Consider the following 22,887-nt stretch of genomic DNA (forward strand, 5'->3'; position numbering starts at 1 on the left):
TCTAGAGCGCAGGCTCAGTAGTTGTGGCGCACGGGCTTAGTTGCTCTGTGGCATGTGGGATCCTCCCGGACCAGGGATCAAACCTGTGTCCCCTGCATCGGCAGGCGGATTCTTAACCACTGCGCCACCAGAGAAGTCCCAGCATTTTCTTTAGAAGGATGTTTAAGCAAAGAGATCTGGCAGCTGTGTGAAAGGCAGACTGGGATAAGGTGGGGGAAGGGGTAGAGAGATCTAGAAGAAACTGTGGCCTGCTGCACTTACACAGTTTTCAGCATGTTTAAGATTATTTCATCTCATAGTGAAGGTCACCAGAAGGACCTTCCCCATCTTCCAAGGAATTTGAACTCAACAATGAGTCAATCTTTTCCTAAAAACGCTAGAGAAATCAGAACCATCCAAGCTGGCAAGTGTTAAAACACTGGAAAGCAAACGTGGCCACACTGCTCTTCCCTATTCGACCATAATCAACATAAATGTGGAGTGAAAACAAACTTGACAGCCAAGGGAGGGAAACACACAGTGGGTTTCTTTGCTTTCTCCCCAGGACACCATCAGTGCACAGAGCATCTAGAATAATAGCCAGTGTGATGGTTACGAAAATCTACCTGCCTCTCCCTCTCTCTCTCTCCCTCTCTCCCTCCCTCTCCCTCTCTCTCTCTCTCTCTCTGTCTCTCTCTCTCTCTCTCTCTCTTTCTCTGTCTCTCTCTCTCTGAATGCAATTAGAGAAGAGAGCTTCATTCACACTGAATCTAAAAATAGACGACAGCGGAGTTCACAGACTGACAGCTGCATTCTCATACAGTAACCAGGAGAGGAAAGGGATGGCTAATTTAACTTAACAACTCCCAAAACAAGCAGTGCAGAAGTCCAGGATAAAGAGAAAACACAAAGGTCACTTCTTCAAAGGGCTGCAAGAGGAATGGGGTCACTCTGTGGCAGTGTATTAGTCCTCCTCAAATCCTGATGAAACCAGTGCAGTAGTGTGCCCAGATCTGCCCAGAGTCCTTCAGACAGGAGCTCTGGCAGATGAAACGACTGAAGAAATGCAATCAAGATCAGGCAGGAGGGCCAGGACTTGTCTTCTTAACTTTTTCCTCCATCACCTGGATACCTTAAAAGCTAAGAAAGTCACTCCATTTTCTAGATAAATTAGCTCTTCCCCCCTGCCTCACCCTACGTTCAGGAAGTCTAAATCATACTCTGCCTAGCCTGAGGCAGGAAAAAAAAAAAGTTATCCAGTAAATTAACATGGATCATTAAGGGAAAGAAACCAGGTGTCTCAAAGGAATTCACCCTTTCTTTTTTCCTCTCCTTGGTCCCAAAACGTTTTGTTCCCCGGTCTGTCCTGCCCAGGGAGGGGATTATGGTTGGGCTTCAAAAGAAACAAGGGAATGCTTGTGGACAGGAAGCAGATTCTCTCTGCAGCTCTCCCACAGATCTGTGCTGGCTCTCAGGGCGGCTGCCAGCCAGCTAAATGTCAGATCGCTGCACCCCGCATTCCCGAGCCACACCACCTCCATCGCCCCGGTGACTAAGCTGTTTCGACAGCTGTGTCACTGCTGGAGTCAGGCCAGTGTTATTTGCACAGAGTATGTGCTTCATGCGGCTTAGGTGGGGAATTATTGCACACGGGACTGGGGTGCTATTTGCAGAGCAGGTCCTCCCCTTGATCATCAGCAAGGGCATTCCCTGCCCTCCGGGCAGCAATGGGACAATGTTGGGCTGCTGCTCAGGCTTCCGGGAGATGGTTGGACTCATAACACCACAAAGAGGGTGGAGAAGGCATGTGTGTCTGTGAGACAGAGAGAAGAAAACCAGGCCCCTGGGTTGGGCCCCGAAGGCCTCAATGGCCCCTCCCTCAATAAAAGCCACCAGTACTGAAAGGAGGTTCCTTCTTCTGCTCTTCCTCTCCAGCCATCTCCCTCAGTCTCTCCTGGGAAAGCCTCTTTCCTATCATGTAATGTTGGCACCCCCTTCATCTCTGTCGGTCTGTCTGTGCACCTCTCCGCAAACTTGCCTCTGAACAACACTAGGCCTGGGCAGCGTCCTCTTGCGTGCCTTGTGCCAGTGCCTCTTGTGTTCCCTCAGCCCCTGGCCTTCCCCTCTCCCACTGCATCGCCTACCATCATTTATGTTTATCTCACTCCTGACGCAAGCTGGGCCCATGGACTTTCGTTCGTGCCCTCCCACCCCCTACAGTCGAGCCTCTTGCTCAGCAAGGCAGGCACAGCAGGCATCCCTAACTAACTGCTGAACATAGCAACCCAACTCCCTTCCAGCGAGGGCTGATGGGACCCAGGCAAAGGCATTGCACTTGTGGCCTTTCTTATCTGTGGGCAGGACCAGTTTCCACTTACAGGCAATTCTATGCTGCATCCAACCAGAAGTCCTATTAACCTGCTCTCCCTCCTAAGTTGTTCTCACAACAGCAATTGGGCTACGTTTTCTGACATTAAAGAGATCCCAGAAATGTGTTTTCTTAACCGTAATTCAAAAAGAGTCATGTACCACAATGTTCATTGCAGCACTATTTACAATAGCCAGGACTTGGAAACAACCTAAGTGTCCATCGACAGATGAATGGATAAAGAAGATGTGGCACATATATACAGTGGAATATTACTCAGCCATAAAGAGAAACGAAACTGAGTTATTTTCAGTGAGGTGGATGGACCTAGAGTCTGTCATACAGAGTAAAGTAAGTCAGAAAGAAAAAAACAAATACCGTATGCTAACACATATATGTGGAACCTAAAAAAAAAAAAGGTTATGAAGAACGTAGGGGCAAGATGGGAATAAAGACGCAGATGTAGAGAACGGACTTGAGGACACAGGGAGGGGGAAGGTAAGCTGGGATGAAGTGAGAGAGTGCCATGGACATATATACACTACCAAATGTAAAACAGCTAGCTAGTGGGAAGCAGCCGCATAGCACAGGGAGATCAGCTCGGTGCTTTGTGACCACCTAGAGGGGTGGGATAGGGATGGTGGGAGGGAGACGCAAGAGGTAGGAGATATGGGAACATATGTATATGTATAACTTATTCACTTTGTTATACAGCAGAAACTAACACACCATTGTAAAGCAATTACACTCCAATAACATGTTAAAAAAATAATAATAAAGGATATTCTAAAGACATAAAAATAAATAAAAATTTAAAAAAAGAAATGTGTTTTCTTATAAAGGAGGTCTTGTATTTTAAAAAGAAATAAAACAGTGATTCTCTAAAGCTCACATTTTTTTTTTTTTTTTTTTGCGGTATGCGGGCCTCTCACTGCTGCGGCCTCTCCCATTGCGGAGCACAGGCTCCAGACGCGCAGGCTCAGCGGCCATGGCTCACGGGCCCAGCCGCTCCGCGGCATGTGGGATCTTCCTGGACCGGGGCACGAACCTGTGTCCCCTGCATCGGCAGGCGGACTCCCAACCACTGCGCCACCAGGGAAGCCTTAAAGCACACATTTTTGAGTGCCTATTATGTGCAGACATTTTCGGCTGCACATAGATGCCAGCCAGACGTAAATGATCACCTGCAATCTCAAAATGAGGAAACTGGGAAGGAAGCAAACTATGAACCAGGCTTGCCCACCTCCACCACTCCAGGCCTTTCCTATCATGTCATGAGTTCGGGGACGAGGCCTGTTTCTTGCTCTAGAAAAGCCACTAATTAGCTGTACAATTGGAGTAAGTCACTGTACACATTGTATTCTTTCATTAAATACTGAAGTTGAACGTATGATGACTAAGGTCCTTCTAGTTCTAACATCTCATGAATGCAGAAAACTAAACCACTAGCTGCTTAACTGCCTTCTACCTTTGAGGCACTGCAGTAAAAACAAAGAACAGTCGAACAATTCCTGCCCTCAGGGCACTTATAATGGAGTCGGAGCAACCAGGGATAGAAACTTGATTTTGACTAACATGAGTTAAACAGAAACAAATACAAAAATACCAGAGTCCATGGCAGTCCTTGAGAAAAAACAAAGTCATAACTATAAAAGGACAAAAAGTGCATTTCAACAATGGTTTCTCTACCCCCCCAAAAATATCTTTGTGCTGCTGGCAGGAAAAACCAGCTACCAGAAGGGATCCCATCCATTTTACGGGAAAGCTTTGTTTCCAACAAGTTTCGTAAAGGAAAAAGTAGGCTAGAACAAGCTTTTTATTTCCAACCCACCTTTTCTTCGTTCCCATGAATGAGGAGGGGATAAGAATGACAGCAGGCAGCCAGGGAGAAAAATAATATGGCTGGTGGGTCCTGACCTCTTGGATTCCTGCCGACAGAGAAGCCCGAGAGGCAACATTTAATTGTGAAAAAACCAGCCTTGCTCGCCTCTTATCTTTCTCCTCTGTGACTTAAAACCCACAATTACTGGCAACCCCTAGATTCCGAGTCACTCAGCTGGTGGTGGCAGCAATGGCTGTGTCTGTAACTGAAAAGAAAAAGGGGAGTTCGATTTTACCTGCCTCGGAAGCCAGCCTTGTGCGAACACAGCCCTAACACAGCTTTACGACTTCTCCCATTAAAAAGTTCACAGATGCCCTCCCATCGGGAAGACCACCATGCGAGAAGTCCAGATGGAAAAAAAAAGAAATTCGATTTCCAGCTGCTATATAATTCAAAGGACAAGCTATGAGTCTCAAATCCTGAATTCCACATTTCATTTCAGCCCTAAATATGTGATTTTCAATTCCTTTTCTCAAGGATCAAACTCCAAATTTCTTAGCCTGGTCATCAAGGCAACTCACCGACTGGCCCTCTATCTTTCAGGAGCTTATCTTTTCTCTCCAATCTAGAATTCTTCTAACAAGTAAATTTACTGTCCTTTGCATACAACACGTCATTTCACAGTATTTCACAGTGGAAAAATATGGGTCTTAGTTCTGCCTTTCTCAGCTGCAAACCACATGACCTTGGAGAAGTCACATACCTTCTATAATCTCAGTTTGCAGACCTCTAAAAGGTTGTCACCCACATACCTCCGCTCCCATCTTGACTTATTACTCTATTCCCAAACATTTTAATTTACATATTCATATGTTTACAGTCAAATAAGATTAAATCATCCCTTGTGGACATATTCTCCTAAGGATGCTGAGAATTTCCCATAACTTCTATTTTAGGGTGTTCTCCAATTGCTTAGGTGGTGATCACCATGAAATTTGGCACTCATGGGGTCTACCTATACCATGAAGTTTGAACTCGTACCTTGAGATTCATAAACCTCTAAATTCCACAGACGACATTCAGGTCTTCTGTTGAAGTATGAATACAAAATATTTGAATGGGGCTTATGCACATTTTTCTCCCAAGGTCAAGGTCCTTGATCCAAAGTTAAGAACCACTGTCCTGAAGTAATGAAAGGCCTAAAGCCATCATCCACCCAGGTCCTTGTTTTGTACATTTGACCCTGCTGCCTCCCTTTCCGGGCTACTATATTCTCTCCAGAACTCACATTTCTTCTCTCTGCTCAAGTCCAAGAATAATAACTCACCTTTACTGAGCATTTACTCTGTACACTTACTATGTAGAGGCCTCACGTGTATTTTATTCTAGTTTCATCCTTAAAACAATACTAATAAGGGTGGTACTACTATTATATCTATTCTATTGATAAAGAAAATGAAATGTAAGGAAGTTCACAAACTTACCAGAAGTGTCATATAATTTATAAGTGATAGGTCGGGGATTTGGCCCCAAAACTCTGGCTTCCCAGAACAAAATAAGGCTGCCCTTGGATTGTTTCTTTGCCATCAGATAGTAGACAGTCACAAATTCCAACATCTCCTTTAAGACTCCACCCTTCAAGACTCAGCTAAAAAACTATCTTCGCAGTTAGTTCATCATTTCCCCTTCTGTGTTCACGGAATATTCGGGGCACTTAGCACTGAACACATTAGTGTGATTTTTTTGTTTCTTTCTCTCTGAACTAGACAATGAGCACCTAATTCTTCTGACTACATCTCAAGTATTTACTGTGCCAGGGGCTGTGCTAGGGACCCAAAGATGAACAAGATACAGTCCTTGTCCTCAAAATTCAGTCTTTCAGGATAGAGAGAAGTAAACAAAGAAAGGTCATGATATTTTTTGAAACTGTACTATGAAAGATAAAGACTTATCTTTATACCTTAATTCCTGAGTAAAGAATGCCAGCACATAGTAGAAGCCCAATAAATAAGCAATAAATGAATGCAGGACATTGGGAAGGGGGCCTCAGAAACTGGACTGTTAAATTTAAAAGATCTACCATCCCTTTATGAAAACTCTTTGAGGTTATTTGTATACTGACTCACCTAAAAACTGTTTCCTGTGTTGGTGTCTATGATACATTTTTTAATGTCAGACTAAAAATACACTTCCAGTACACCAACCCTGTCTGCCTACCCAAGGACTAGAAATGAACACAAGGTAACACGTAACAAAATAAAAGACAAGAAAACTCACTCATTTCAACACTAAGTTCACCCACTAACAAAGAGGCATCCATCCCCACTGAGCAGCATCTTCTAAAATGGTTACACTTAAGGGTCTTTGAAGTAACTGATTCACAAAGCTGAAGGGATAATCATGAGATTTTTATAGAGCCAAAGAATCTTAAGTGAGTCATGGACTCTTCCGCAAAAGAGATGTAGAGTGGACGGAACCTTAGGAGTCATCTCGTGTGATTTCCCACTCAGATCAGGAAGCCTCTCCAGAGCACTATGGATGGATTCACGCCATAGACTCAGTGGGACCAAGGCACTAGAGTTCCAAGATTGCTTTCACTTATAACCCGTCTATTTCTCAGCTGGGGAACTTTGGACAAATCATTTAGCTTCTCTCATCCTCAGTTTCCTCTGATTTTATAAGGGAGAAAAACTATTAAGATGATCAGATGAAATAAAGTTGTCTTAATCAGAGGTGATTTGCTTGCAAGTAACAGGATTTTATGCACACTAGCTTAAGCAGAAATTAGCTGGAAGGATACAAAGGTATCTCAAGAAACTCAGGACACAAAGTGCTGACAAGCTTGAGGAACCAGAACCAGGAAGAGAAAACTGTCAGAGAGAGATTCATCATTTGCTGTTGATCATAATTATACCCCATAATTATGGTCCTTTGTCTCTACTTTTCTCTTTGCATCTGATTTTCCCAATCTGCCAAACAACTTTTCTCTCGAACATCTCCAACACCTCCTGCCTAGGTAGCCCCCAGGACTTTTCAGTTTAAATGCCAATGTAGGTGGGCCTAGAAATAGTGAATCCCAATTTGTTATAAGAGAGAATCTGATTGTTCCCCCTTGGGGCAAGGGCCCATCCTAATCCAATCAGCTGTGGCTGGGGGACTGATCATGTGGCCAGGTGCCCACTCAGCAGGCACGGTGGAAGCCCACACTCAGAGAGGAGAGATAGACAAGTTCTGCAGGAAAATGACATGAGGCCAAAGCAAATGGCTGGCAACACAGACAACCACCAGCACCCCTAGTACAAAAGTACTTTGTAAAGAAATCACCGCCAAATGCAAGTTTTCACTTGGGGTCATCATTATGATTCCCCCCTCAACCAGCTTCTGGTTGATTACTACCAATGACGGGCTGCTCACTACTTGAAGAGACAGCCTTTTCACTGCTGAACAACTTCAACTATTAAAACTCTTTTCTATGTTGACAGTAACTTTTTAGAAGATACTAAATTTAAATGTTTACAATCTTCCCCCAACCCTTACCTTTAAAGAACACATAATCTTGCTTGTTAGGTCAGGCCTGGGCTTTCCTTTGTGGTCATAATATGAATAACCAGTAAGGCAGGAAAGATAGATTCATTGGACAATTACTTTAGGAAACAACCTAAACCAGAACAATTAAAAAAACAGAACCTCTTCTTCCTTTAAAGAATTACTACTACCTCTCCTACTAATACCATTAGCACTAACTTACTAAAGCAAAAGAGGAACTGGAACCATCTCTAGCATCAGTGTGTAGACAGTAGGTAGACGTTGAAGAAAGTGGTTTTTTCCATTGTAGAATCCCTGGCACTTTTGCAAGTAGAATTCTGCTTTGCTTAACAAAGGATTTTCTTTCCCCATCTAACTTTCTTTTGCTTTGAAAAGCATCATCTGGAAAATAATTTTACTTCATATTTTCTTAGGTTACCCAAAATAAAGGTATGATTCCCCATAAAATAACCTCATATTAGCTATGTGGTGATTGACTGGCATTTAAATATTAACAAAAATACCCCAAATTAAAAGAGGAGGTAAAAGCACAAAAACACCTTATATATAGTGGAGCGCCAACAAGGAATCTGCTGCTGCTGGTGGCTTTGCTGTTCCCATTTTTCATTGATGTCACCAGGCTTTTATTTTAGTAACCAGGATATACTTGTTATGGATGCAAAGAGAATCTCCTCATTTATATTCTAAACTCAGAGCAGGAAATGAGACACATGGGTGATCTGCAGCTGTGGCACTATAAACAGGACCAGCCTACCTCCTAGTCTAGATTCTAGACTGCACTACATTTCCTGAACTTGGGAGATTAAAAAAAAAAACAAAAAACAGAGAGAATACACCATTTTAGAAAGACCAGCACAACTTCTGTCCAAGAATCTTAGAGGCCGCTGTTTGGCAGAAGGCTCACTGCCCTGTATATGGTAGCTACTTGTTGCTAGGTACCATCCACCTGCCTACATGGCTGATATACACCAGGAGATCCTGCTCTGTCTCCAGCCAGCTGTGCTACAGTGGGCAAGTATTGTAAGGTTTCCTCATCTAGTAAACTAAAGGACTAGTCCTTTAACATTTTGGGGCCAAACACCCATTTGAAAACCTGACAAAAGCCACAAACCCTTTTACTCCCAAAATGCACATAAGTAAATATGACTAAAATTTCACACAGTATCAGGGGCTCATGTGGCCCTTGAACTCTACCCATAGACTCCTGGTTGAAAATAATTAGACCAGCAGCACTCTAACCAATCTTCCAGTGCTCAGAGTCTGCAACCACACAGTTGATGTTTAGTAACAATTACTGCAAATTATTTAACACCATAGATGAGTGTTTTGCTAAGACTAAAGACCAATCCAAAGCGATCTAGCTTCCAATGTTAAATTGACTGGTAAGTCAATGAATGACTGGAAGGAAGTGGGAGGGACTGGATAAGCAAACTATAAACATTAACAAAACATCTTGGGAAGGTTTTGAAAGAGGCCAACTCTGTTTCTCAACTGGATTTTTTCAATTGGAAATACGTAACACAAAACCATTGAGCTAGATATAGAGATCCAGACAGCTTTATAGTGATGCTGTCCAAGTCATGTGCTTACACCCATCACACCCAAATAAAACAAAGCCAAAGGTTCCCACGCTCCTGCCAATATAAACACGTTCACAATGGTTAATTCCAAAGCTGTGCCTGAAGATTCCCGCAAAGGGGAAGATAATCCATCAATCAGAGTAAACAAACATGATGTCCTTAATATTCACTATCCTGGGTTAATCAACAAAATATGGTCTTCTCCCATGATTTTAGTTTCCTTCTATTTCAAGTCAGTAGGTAAGACTGAGTCATGCTTGTAAGTTCTAGGTTCTAGCCTTGGTCTGAAGGGGAAATACAACTCCATAAGAAAAAGGACTGGCCGTGTAAATCCATCTCGAATAGTGACAACCTCTTTATCTTTACCCACCACCTCAAACCCCACTTCATTTAAGTCTGCCACATCTTTCTGGTGTGTTTTGAGCTTTTTCAGCTTATCTTTTTTTAAGGGGAGGGGAGAGAGGAGAGGAAAAATTTGAAGCTTGTATTTCTGCTCACATTGACTCTGGGGCAGGTAAAGAAATTTAAAAGGTAACTTAAAAAATCTTGGTGTCACCAGCCTGTAATATAAACCGTCCAATCAGAAATGTTTCTTATAGAGACTGTGACATGGTCATGAATCAAAGAAGGTCTCTGTTAGGGGAGGTGGGGGAATGGGAGTGGGAGGGTAGAATTAGATTTCTTCTCAGTGACTTGCTCCAGTATAGTTTGTTAAAGAGGATTATCTGATGAAGCATGGAATTCCAGTTATGTGAATACCATATTACCAATGGTCTGTTCCATCACAGTAGTTGTAGTTTTATGGTGTACAGAATCCTCTGCCCCATTAAGCTCTCTTTGTGGACTCTTCCCAAGAGGCATCTCAAAATATAATAGAATTAAGAACCATGACTCTTGCTGATGGTCAACAATAAGATCACAGTAGGATTCTGTCTTTCTTCCTTCTATAAATTCGCCCCTAATCATTTTAGATAACGTGACAGTTTATTTTTTACAGTCAGCAGATTGTTCCTTTTTTCTAACTGTATTCATGTGGTGTCTAACTAACATTCTATAATAGTTACACAAATGGAAGCACACAATCATTTCATAAAAAGTTAGGCAATTTCCTCCCAGGACACTCAGCCATCTAACTTGAAAAATGACTGGGTAATAATATCATTCTACATTTTTTTTTACTAGAAATGTTGTACAGAAATGTTTTCAGTTTGAGAAAAGAAAAATCACTTGTTATAGAAATAATTCCATCGTTACATGTAGTCATTTGCAAGAATAAAACAAGCAAATAATACAATACTCAATTATAGCTTACAGCACGGGGTTCAAGGCAAAACATAATGACTTTATTACCTAAGAACAGAATAAACGCTCTGGCTTTCCCCATCCCACACCATTTATCAGTATTTCTTCAGCCTAAGGGATTTTTAGACCCCTGAAATCCTAGATTTACTACTCAAGACAGATCAATCCACCTTGAGGTTTTCTGCCAAAGAATTTCAGTGCTTCTATTTCAACAGTAGATTTGAAAGCTGGGTAGAGACATGTCAAAAAAACCCTCCTTCTTTGATCTATCCACCCAAGTTCCTCAAAAGAAGCCCCATGTACAGTCTGAGGTTATGCTAAGTATGTGACTTGCAGTTGTAATCAGTAGAGCAACATTCCATTACAAGTGGGTACCATTTTAGCCAACCCAAACCTGTATTTCACAAATACATACATAAATTAAGTGACTGATAAAACACTTTAAAAAGAATGACACACACCCACTCTAGAGGATATTTTCAAATAAGAGAATTTGCTGTTACAGAACAATCTAAGCCCATCACATAGATAAGCATTCATTTTTCTCAATGATCAACCATCCAGACACCAGATGTTTTAGGTTGACTTTTTCTTGACACTTTTTAGTCCACTCACACTCCCTCCATTTTCTAACTCTCCAGAGCAAAAACTGAAGTTCTCTGTCTCTTTCAACTCTACAGAAGCACCACGTTTGTGCCCGGACAAACACGTTAATTCCATGCCTCTGAAATGTTTAGGTAAAAGTCAGCAGTGACCCAAACATAGATTTCAACAGAAAGGTCTGCTCAGAATTTGTACAGTCATCCCTCATTATCCAAGGGGATTGTTTCCAGGACCACCCTCCACCCCCAACCCTCAGCAAATACCAAAACCTATGGATGCTCAAGTCACCTATACGAAGTACCATAGTACAATAGGCCCTCAGTATCCAAGGATGAGATACGGAGGGCCACCTGTAGTTGGCATTTACTGAAAGGTCCACTTTCTAAGCATCTAGAACTAGATTCTATTCAACTGGCTTTCCCTTCCCAGATCCCGCAGACTACAGTTTTAAAACTATCACCATTTACAAGTTGAACTGGCTACTACTTTTCATACTTATTACTGAATGACAACTGCAGGTTTTTTAAATGTTTATGTTTTAACAATGAGAGTAGGGATTCTGTTTAAAATTGCTTTTTCAAGTATGGATTACTTTTATTGAATAATAAGCATGGAATATCGTCTTTCTCAACAATCAAATAAAATATACACATTCTCTAAACACTTTTATTACTATAAATTACCCTATAATATCATCATTTCCCTCCAAAAAACATCAGTCTGATGAAATCTTGAAGTTGATGAAACAATGACCAGTTTTTAAAGTGAATGTCAATGCTTATTCAGTTTCTGATGGATTGTCAAGATTTCAAATCCTAGCCAAAACCTGTATCATCTTAAATTGAAAGTTTAAAAGCAATAAACAGGGCTTCCCTGGTGGCACAGTGGTTAAGAATCCGCCTGCCAGTGCAGGGGACACGGGTTCTAAGCCCTGGTCCGGGAAGATCCCACATGCCGTGGAGCAACTAAGCCCGTGCACCACAACTACTGAGCCTGCGCTCTAGAGCCCGAGAGCCACAACTACTGAGCCCACGTGCCACAACTACTGAGCTCGATGCCTAGAGCTGGTGCTCTACAACAAGAGAAGCCACTGTAATGAGAAGCCCGCACACCACAACGAAGAGTAGCCCGTTTGCCGCAACTAGAGAAAGCCCGCGTGAAGCAACGAAGACCCAACTCACCCAAAAATAAATAAATAATTTTTAAATAGATAAATAAATTTGAAAATAAAATGAAAAAAATTTAGCACCAAATGACTGTCCTTTAAAATATATAGTCCTTAGATTATTTTATCTGCTCAAAGACCCTTCAAAGATACATGAAAACTCTGAATACATATATATATATATATACACATATATATATAATCCTAACTTTAATTTCATAGTCCAAATGTGAAATCTCTTACTACCTGAAATCTGAAACTTATTTCACAGACTGTCTAGGAAAGTTTAAAGAAAAAACAGGATTGGCCTGACTTTTCCTTCCATTTGAGGTAATAATGCTAGAGCTGAATCTCTGATAAACAGAAAGCCATCCACATATAATAGGATCTTGTTCACCACACTTATCTTTTTTCTTCTGCCCCATCTCTTGCTGTCAGAAAAGCATCCAAACAATGATAAAATATAAAAAGTGAACCGGCAGCTGCACATACTCTTTAATATAAGGATCAGGGTAAAACCCAGACCTACCATGTCTTATAAATGAGAAGCCCGCGCACCACAACGAAGAGTAGCCCCCGCTCGGAAAAAAATTTTTTAGTGTGCCCCTATTAAGTGCAGACCCTCACGTTATAAGAAATTAAAGTATGTTTCTAAGATAAAGAATCTTTAGTCCACTCTTTTTCTAGATGAAGATAAAATATATTTTGGAACCTGAAGATGTACTTGGGGAAAAAAAACATAAGATGCATTCACATTTCATTTACATACAGCAATGTTTTAGTTAAAGCCTTACCAACATAGGCATTTTTTTTTGGCGGTACATGGGCCTCTTACTGTTGTGGCCTCTCCTGTTGCGGAGCACAGGCTCCGGACACGCAGGCTCAGCGGCCATGGCTCACAGGCCCAGCCGCTCCGCGGCATGTGGGATCTTCCCGGACCAGGGCATGACCCCGTGTCCCCGGCATCGGCAGGCGGACTCTCAACCACTGCGCCACCAGGGAAGCCCCAACATAGGCATTTTTGATGTTTAGAATTAATATTTGATGGGAAACAATTCATCTGTGAAGTTATTAAGATATGTAATAGGTTCTGACCACCAGTAAGGATGGGGTGTGAAATTTCCCACACATCCAACAATTCTGATGCCAGCAGGGTGCCCTACAATTCAACTCAATTCTGACACTATCTACCCAGAGGTATCATCAGATCCCACAGGTTAAGGGCTCAGTCACACAAAACTGCCCCTCTCTTCAGACACTAATCACAAGCCCAGGTTGTTACCTGTGCTTCTAACCTACTGGCTACAGATAGGAGGATCCCATGATCCCCTCCTTAGACTTCAGATACCAGCTGCCAAGTCCAGGTTGTTACCTGTACTTCTAACCTAGTAGCTACGAACTAGAGGTTCCCACAACCCCCTTCTCAGGTCTGATTAATTTGCTAGAGCTGCTCACAGAACTCAGAAACCCATTTATTCATTAGATTATAGGTTTATTACAAAAGATATTAAAGTAGATACAGATCAACGTCCAAATACATAGGGCAAGATCCCTAACAAAGGATCTTCTGTCCTCATGGAGTTTGGGGTCCAGTATGGTGCCACATGGAAGCATTCTGATTCCCCAACCTGGAAGCTCTCCTTCTGGGTTTTTATGAAGGCTTCATCATATAGGCTTGATTGATCAACTCATTGGTCCTCAATGATCTCCATTTCCCGATATTCATGCCCTATGTAATCTCCCTCAAGTGTGGGCTGGACTTACTCGTTCACTTCTAACCAGTAGGATACAGTAGAAGAGATGAGATGTCGCTTCTAAGACTGAGTGGCTTCTGTCTTAAGCACCTGCATTTTCTCTCTCTCTCTCTCTGCCTCTGTCTCATCACTAGCCCTTATTGGGGGGTGGGGGGGACCTACTGTAAGACAGCCCCACGGCAAGGTCCATGTGGTGATGGAACAAGGCCTACCAACGACCACATGAGTGACCACATGAAGCAGATGTCCCCCAGTCGAGTCTTCAAGCCTTCTTATGAGACTGCAGACCAGAACAACAGCTTGACTGCAACCTCAAAAGAGCTCAGCCACAGACTCCCAAGTTAAGCTGTACCCAGATCCCTGACCCAGAGAAATAGGGAGATAATACATGCTTATTGATTTATGCTGCTAAATTTCAGGATAATTTGTTATACCCAGCACTAATACAGTCAATACAGAGCAATTATTTAATTTCTATTACAGAGTAAATCATTCCCTTTATACTTGGAGCTAGGAGTCTGTCTGGGAACATTATTCCTGAAATACACAACAGGCAACCAGACAACAGAGAACTCTGTCCTTGACCTTCACACCAAAACATAAATAAGCCAGTTAATCTACCCATGTCAGCCTACCATGGCTCCTCTAACTGTTGTAATTCTCCTTTTCTTGAATACATTCTTAGAATTAGGAATATGAAAACCCAAACCTCAAGATATATACATTAGCTTTAGTCTCAGTTTTTAACCTCATAGCAAAGTTTCCTGCCCGAATCGCACACATTATATGGCATATTCCTCTCGTTATAGCACTTATCTTTCCTTATGGTATGTTTAAGTATCTTTCTCCCAACCACTTCTTCCCTAGTGCTTTGTTCAATCTTGTATCTTCAGTACCTACTGCTTAACACGTGGTTGAGACTTAATAAAGCTTGAATGAACAAATGTGTTACGCAAGCAATGAATGAGTAAGCAAGTCAATGGGCAAGAGAATAGGGATGTGGGAAGTACCACTTGGATGCTGTTATGAAGGTCCAGATGTTCCCATCAGCCATTACTTCTACCTAAAGTGCTCTTCCACTTGCACCCACCCTCACCCCAGCTCCTTGTCAGGGTTTTCACTATTTAACACTCACCTCAAAGATGTGTCTGCTCACCTCTATACATACACATACACACACACACACACACACACACACACACACACACACACACACACACACACACACACACACACACACACACACACGTGTGTGTATGCGCACCAAGGCAGCCTTCCCTTTCTCTGTTCTGAAGCCTTTTCTTTATGCTCCCACAGTTCCTGGGTATACCTTGGTCACAGCACCTAGCACACTATACTGTAATGACTTGTTACTTGCCTGTCATTTCCACTTAACTATAAGCCCCTTGAAGGACAGTGTCTTCACATGTAACCACATGTCCAGCCATCAATTTGGTATGTGGCTGTAGTGGGTACTCAAAAACAGTTTGAAATAACGGGTAAGAGACTGAATGAATTAGGGGTAGGGTGGAAACTCTACATTCTGAAAAATTATCTTAGGATAATCTGTTCCAGATAAAATGTCAACCAGGCACATGTACTGCTCCAACTCCTAAACAGAGTAAAATCAATGTGATTGTGTATCAAGATAATTGTTGACACAGGAAAATTAGAATTGAAAAAGTGCTTTAATCCATGGACAGGCCCTAGGCAGAGCTGTCTTCAACACACCTTTTTCTCTTTCACTCTCACCCCTGATCCTGCTTCAGTAAAAAATGTTCTCTTCCTTCTCAATTTCAGATTCCCCATACTGTCCTCAGATGCCACAAGTGGATCTTCCTCTCCAAAATCACCCAATAATCTCCTCACAAAATGTTTATATGCCTCATGCCCTCCAAGTCTTGAATCACAATTGAGTAAGCTAGAAAAATAACCCGGTTTGTGGGAAAATGGGTGCTTGTGGGTTGGTGTTCCCATTTTGACAGGTATATTTTTCTAAGGCAATGGCTTCACTCAAAGCCCAACCAGAAAAGACATTTGCAAAGATGCAACCTTTCAGAAACCCTCAAATCACTCCACTAGAATGAGCCCCCCTCTCGGCACTAGAGAGGTTATGAAACTTGGTTAGGGCAGGGCTCTGGCCGCCTGCCTTTGAATTCCAGCTCTTCCACTCTCTAGCCTTCTGACTTTGGGCAGTCTCACTGATGCCTGAGTTTTCTATGTGTAAAATGAAATAAGACCTACCTCTAGGAATTAAATGGGTTAATTCAGGTAGAGTACTCAGAAAAGCGTCTAGTAAGTAGAAAGCAGTCGATAATTGTCACTAGTAATACTCTTATTTTACTGTTATTGTAACTGGCTCTGAAAAGCCTGAAGAGAGAAATTCTCCAGGATAGGAGAGGATGGGGAGAATGCACTTACTGATTTGGTTGTTCAGCTTGAATGCAATGTCCAGCTGCAGGATAAACAGCATGAACTGGAACCAAGGACTCATCTCCATGGAGGGGAGGGGAATGTGAACAGAAAACACAATGTCATTGGCTTCGATTTCCCTTGGAATCGCTTCCTCAATGTCTCGGATCTTGTCACACTGGTTGGGTCCCCAAGGCATTAACCATTTTGTCTTGTGATGGTTTTTACGGACATCCACGCATTTCACTGACATGTAGGACACTGCCGTTGTGGGTCCTGGAGCTGAAAAGAGAATATTTTCCTGTTTTAGAAGAATCATCCACGGAAGTGTCTATTTCTGTCTAATATTCTTTCCACTACTGTCCTCTCTCCATTTTTCACACCACCTTCTATAACTTGAGGTCATTAATATCAAGAGATCTCCCAAATCCGGGTGAGGATCCTTCAGTGACCTCCAGAGGCATCATAAAGCATTCCCAAGAGCCTTCCCATTGTTTGCAGTGACTGTTATTTATTGAAAGAATACATTTGTTTTCTTCAGTTCCCTCCTCATTCCAAACAAATGTCACAAAAGTCAACTGTGCTTCACTTTCCACCTGCCTGAGGGCTTGGAGACCTCTGGGGCTTCACAGAACACAGTGTCTGAAGTCAGAAGACCTGGGTCTGAAGCCTGGTTGAATGACTTACTCTCAGGTAATTTTGGGTAAATTGGTTAAATCTATAGTAGCTTCAGGATCCTCATCTGAGAAATAAGATGGTTGGCTTCTAAAACTCAACCAAGATGGCTGGTTTCTAAGATTCTTCTTAACTCTGAAATTCTACAACACTGCTTTTGATTGAGAGTAAGAATTGTTCTGACTTTGGGCCCCCATTTAATGTACCTATCAGAGGATGGAACCCAAACACTGACTGACACTTCAAGGGTATACTAAAATATGATACATGCATTTCAAGAGGGATCATCAAATTTGAAATATATAACATTAACAACACAATTTTGCGATTATAAAATGGTCACATAATTATAACAGAAAATTTGCAAAATACAGAAATGTTGAAGTTCAAAACAACATTTACCCAAAATCCCACTAAAGAGACGTAACCACTGTTGGAAAAATATCAAAGTATTATCTGTCTTTTCTATGAGTGTGTAACTAGATACAAATTTATAGAGGAATTAATTTGTATAACTTTAAAATACATACTAATATTAACACATATCATTACAAAATAGGGTCATACCTATTTGTAGCTTCTTCTTTTTAATCACTTAGCAAAGTAGAGTAGAACAGTGGTAAATAACACAAGCTGTGAAGCCAACTTGCCTGGCTCTCTCATTTCTGGTTGTGTCACCATGAATCCAAGCTAGCAAAGTTTGGGGTGAATTTCTAAACCTGTCTGTGTATTAGTCTTGTTATCTCTTAAATGGCAACAATAATAGCTTGAATGCAGTGTCCAGCTGCAGGATAAACAGCATGAACTGGAACCAAGGACTCATCTCCATGGAGGGGAGGGGACTGTGGACAGAAGACACAATGTCATTGGCTTCGATTTCCCTTGGAATCACTTCCTCGATGTCTCAGATCTTGTCACACTCTCTGAGTCGTTGTATACATTAAACAAATTAACATACGAAAAGTGTTCAGAACAGTGCTTGAAAGTACATGGAAAAATATAAAATTAATTTTAGCTCTTATATTATAAATATTTTCTATGTAATTAAAATTTTTCAACTAGTGGTTGCAAAATAATCACACGATACACCCTTTTAATTTACCTATAACCCTCCACCCCTTGTTTTGTAAAGGTTGTCTATAAATAAGAATAATTCTTTGCCTAATATGTTTTGTTAGTGATTTACCTCAACTTTTCCCTCTGCTGTCTCAATTTGTTTACGGCATATTTTAATACAGAGAAATCCCAGATTTCATGTACAATCACACTTTTATGTTTTTCCCATTCTTCTGTGTATAGAGAGACTTTCTAATCTCCAAATTCAATAAACTTTTACCTTCTAGTCATTTTTAACAATTACATTTTAAAATATTTAAATAGTTGATCCACCTGGAATTTGTTTTGATATAAGGGGTGAGGTGAGAATCTAGTTTCATTTTTCTAAATATTTAAATTATTCTTTACTGAACAAACTCTCCTTTGTTGTTGCTTTGTGACAGCACTTTATCTTATGTATACAAATAGATATTTCTGGACAATCTAGTCTATTTCCATGTATTGGACTGTAAATTCATGGCCCAACACAACATGGTTTTAAGTCACGTAAACTGATGGTTTAGATCAATATCTGATAGAGTAAAACCCCTCCGCCGTACCATTTCATGTTTATATTTTTTGCTGGGATCTGATTGAAATTACATTACATCTATAAATTAATGTGGACAGAGTTGGCATCCTCTCCTGACATTTAGTTTTCCCACACAAGAACAATGATCACTTCTCTATTAACTGCAGTCCATTTTAATATCTCTTTGAAAATTTTCATAGTTTTCTTCATGTAGATCCTTCTACTACAATATATTTTTAAATCTATTTATAAACCTTTTCTCTGAAAGTAGTGGAAGGAAAACATAAATCTGGTTTCTGTGCATGGTTTAAATATGTTTAATTTTGCACATATGATACTTGACACACAGTGCTTTCAGACCCTTTCTGAACAGAAATCATCTCTTACTTGACAGAGATCAAATAGCAACTAGAGGAATATGTAAAGCAAGAGGAAAAGTCATTTATGACACAAGAGTGTGTATTATTAATACTTTGCCCTACTTCTAGTGCTCAAATGCACATTTTTCTACCCCTAAATATCAATCCTAACAGTAAATTTTGAGTAGTAAAATGTTATGTTCCCAGAAAGTTGGGATGATGCCTACTAAAACTTACCAGAAAACACAGCACTGCTAAACTCTGGCTGAAAGTTCTTCAATGTAGCATCCTGAATACCACAACACAGAGCCACCACTAATCCAGGCCAGGGAAGTTTTTCTTTAAAACTCAAAACTGTATCATGAATACATTTTACACCTAATCCATCTAAAATCAGACATCTCACTTATTATTAGAAATATGAACCAATCAAACTTTGGTTATCCTGACTCTGCTAAATAGCCCACCAACATTACAAAGACCAAATGGCACATTTAACTAAACTTCTTTTATTGTGGTTGGAGAATAAACAGGGAGACAAAAGTCATGAATTCTATTTTTGGCTAACATACTCAAACTGACTATTTGCTGCAGAAAATAGTTACTACATTTTAAAACTCCTATTCTTCCAAAATGAACCCAACCTTTTTTCATTTCTTTATTTTTTTTTCCTTTTGAAAAACAAGTCTTTCCCTCCTTAGACCAAAATGAAAAATAACTATATGAGTTCCTAGTTAACCTCCAAAACCACATTCCAAACTTAATAACAGAGAAGCTGAACACTTTACAGGCACAAAGGGCTGCATTTTTAATGGACACGGTGAACGCCTGCCTTTGTAGCAGCCTGGATTATTTTCATTCTTTCATTAGTCTAGTGTTTCTTGCATAAAGAAAAAAATCCCAGGAATACTAATATTTTCATAAATATCATGGCAATGAACTTGGGAAGCCACAAGTGCATCTCAAGCTGTACTATAAGAATCACAAGTATTTTTCTTCACTTGAATAAATCTAGTCTAAAAAACCTTTTGTTTAACTTTAAAAACATGAAGATAATTCAACATTTTCCATTTCTAATAGTGCTCAAAAGGTGAAACCCTTGTATCATTTAAGAAAGTAAACAGACATTCTGTTATTCAAACATGGACAGTTAATGTTCCCTGAATAATATGTTTACAGTTCAAGACAAATTCCTACTCCAGCTAAAAGTGAATTTCCAGGTGTTTCTTATGTAGAAAGCATATCAAAGTAAGCCAAAAACAAAGTCTATAGCTCTTAGCTGGTTGCCTACTATAGAAGGTGTTTTCATCAGCTATAGCCAACAATGTGACTACGTAGATCACAAAGCAGTGTCTAAAAATCAAAAGAACTTTGATTTCTGTCTTTAAATTTTTAAAAAGTGTGAGGGATTTTATTGTAAGAGGAAAGAATGAAATGGGAGAAGCTGAAATTATCGGTGACCTTTGAACAAGCCACAGTCAACTAACCAACAGTTATACGTAAGGAAGGCCTCAGTCACCAGCGTGGTTCTAGGGATTAATAGTTTGTGTACTTAAGAAGGAACTAGATGGATTCAGGTCAACAAACTGAGTCATGTTTGCTCAGGTGAAAGCTAAAAATAACCACTCCTCAGTACTCCTAGGATAGTAATGTAATATCACCCAGCTGCTTCGGCACATATTATAAATGTCCCCTCTACCCATTCGTAGCACTTAGTTGAAAACAAGTGGCCCAAAGCTACTTGTACATCAGTACAATTTCATAGACAGAGCAGTTTGGCCCAAAATGAATATGCCCAGGCACTATGGACTGGTTAGTTTATGGTAGGTTAACACAACTTTTGGAGTAGGCACAGAAGTCATAAAACACAAGCCACTCTTTGAAAACACCACCCCATTTTGAGGCCAGTTCTCTTTACCGTGTCAAACATAGGCCATTTTTTTTCCTTTTTTTAATCTGTATTTCAACACTATTTTTGGCCTCCGTCTCTCCACAAGAGCAGAGAACTGTGAAATCTGACACTACACAACATTTAATTTTAAAGTGATGTGAAATCAATAAGACTTCTAATTCGAGGCTGTGAAAAACTGTACAAACACAACGTGGAGCCTCTAAAAATTCAGTGACCCTTCAGTGACATACAGCACTAAGGCTCATATTGCATTCACCAAATATGTCTTGAATACCTACTATGCACGAAGCACTGTTAGGTGCTTGAGGGAACCGAACACCAGCCATGTGGAATGTAAAAATAATGGGGAAAACAGACAATACACAAATAATTACAGGAAAAAGTAATTATAGTTGTGGCGATACTATATTTACCCTGACATTACCTGAGAAAGGGCCATAGTCAGATATTTGGAAGGCAGGAGAAATGAATTCACTAGAATGAGGCAAAAATTCCAGTCGTCATTACAATGCAACCTTGAATAAAAATGTAAGTGAACAATGACTAAACCTGGACTTCTTTTGGAAGAATATTCATTGACTCCAGTCAGCTTCCTGTTATGGCATCTCAAATGGCTGTCCCGTTTACAAATTACTATCTGGCCAACCACTACCGCTATCATGCTCAAAGTTGAGTCAACATCAAATCATTAGCCCCTACTCCCGCCAGAACCTTTAATTAGAGAGTTGGACAGAGACACAAGACTTGGTTGCCTCCTAGAAAAGTTAAAATAAAATTAAAACAACATGCTGACATGACACATGGTCTCCGTTTAAGCCAACACAGACTATTTATTTCTTTGCTTTATTACAAGTAAAGAAGTTTCCTTTAGCAGTTATCTAGGAGTATTACTATTATGCGGGCACTGTGCAACCTAAAGGTAGAGACAAATGACAGTCCCAGACCCTGAGTTGCTCACAGTCGAGTGTGGGAGGGTGAGAAGTTGGCAGAGAAGCCCATCCTGATTGAAACGTGCCCTTACAGATGTTGCACAGGAGGCATCAATTGTGAAGGGGGCTGGGAGAGCTGCCTGCCCGAGGCCTGGACTTAGACTTCAAAGAGAGCAGGTGTTAGTTAGCCAGGTGGAAAAGGGGACAGGAGTAGGGAAGGCACTGAAGAAGACCATGTGCTGGGTTAGAGGCTATCTCGAAAACCACAATACAGTCGTCCCTCTGTATCCGTGGAGGACTGCTTCCACGGCCCCTATGGATACCAAATTCTGAGGATGCTCAAGTCCCTTCTATAAAATGGCACAATATAGTCGGTCCTCCTGATCAGCAGATCAATCCCTGGCTGGTTGATCTGAGGATACCGAAGGCCAATCGTACGGTCTGTGTTTGAGCATCAAATTTAAGAAGAGATCATTTACTAGGTGAAAATGCTGCACAGCCCTAACCTTGTCACAGCCCTTTGCTTTCTCTGACCAGGGGTCTAGTTCTCTAGGGGGCCTTGGCTTCTGTCCCCAACAGTCTCAGCTTCACTTTGTACAGCGACATGAAGAGACCCACAAATAACAAAGAACTTTTATTTGGGGGAATCTTTCCTTCTACGACACTGTTGGTATCTTATAGGTAGCCACAAGGCCAGACATGAGCAACACGGCGCCCCGGAAGGAATGGAGAAGGCAATGGGGTCTCCAAAGAGCCTGTGCAGTCTCCATTATCAGAATAGCTTTCACCTAAATTAGAGGAAGACTGTCTTCCTTGCAACAGATATTTCAGGATTAATGTGCTTTGGGCTCCAA

The 22,887-nt window shown here is 41.0% G+C and overlaps 1 protein-coding gene across 2 annotated transcripts in view; it reads right to left on the reverse strand.

The window, feature by feature from the left end:
• WLS (Wnt ligand secretion mediator) overlaps positions 1 to 22,887 on the reverse strand; it is a 107,030-nt gene that overhangs the window by 52,746 nt on the left and 31,397 nt on the right. Inside the window, exon 2 of one of the 2 annotated variants that reach the window (XM_007460112.1) lies at positions 16,541 to 16,813. The exons of the other annotated variant lie outside the window; for it this stretch is intronic. Within the exon in view, the coding sequence (XP_007460174.1) occupies positions 16,541 to 16,813 (273 nt within the window). The remainder of the gene's footprint in view (positions 1 to 16,540; positions 16,814 to 22,887) is intronic. 2 annotated transcript variants of the gene reach the window in all.

The sequence above is a fragment of the Lipotes vexillifer genome, unplaced genomic scaffold (assembly GCF_000442215.2).
Source record: "Lipotes vexillifer unplaced genomic scaffold, Lipotes_vexillifer_v1.1 scaffold134, whole genome shotgun sequence".
Lineage (NCBI taxonomy): Eukaryota > Metazoa > Chordata > Mammalia > Artiodactyla > Lipotidae > Lipotes > Lipotes vexillifer.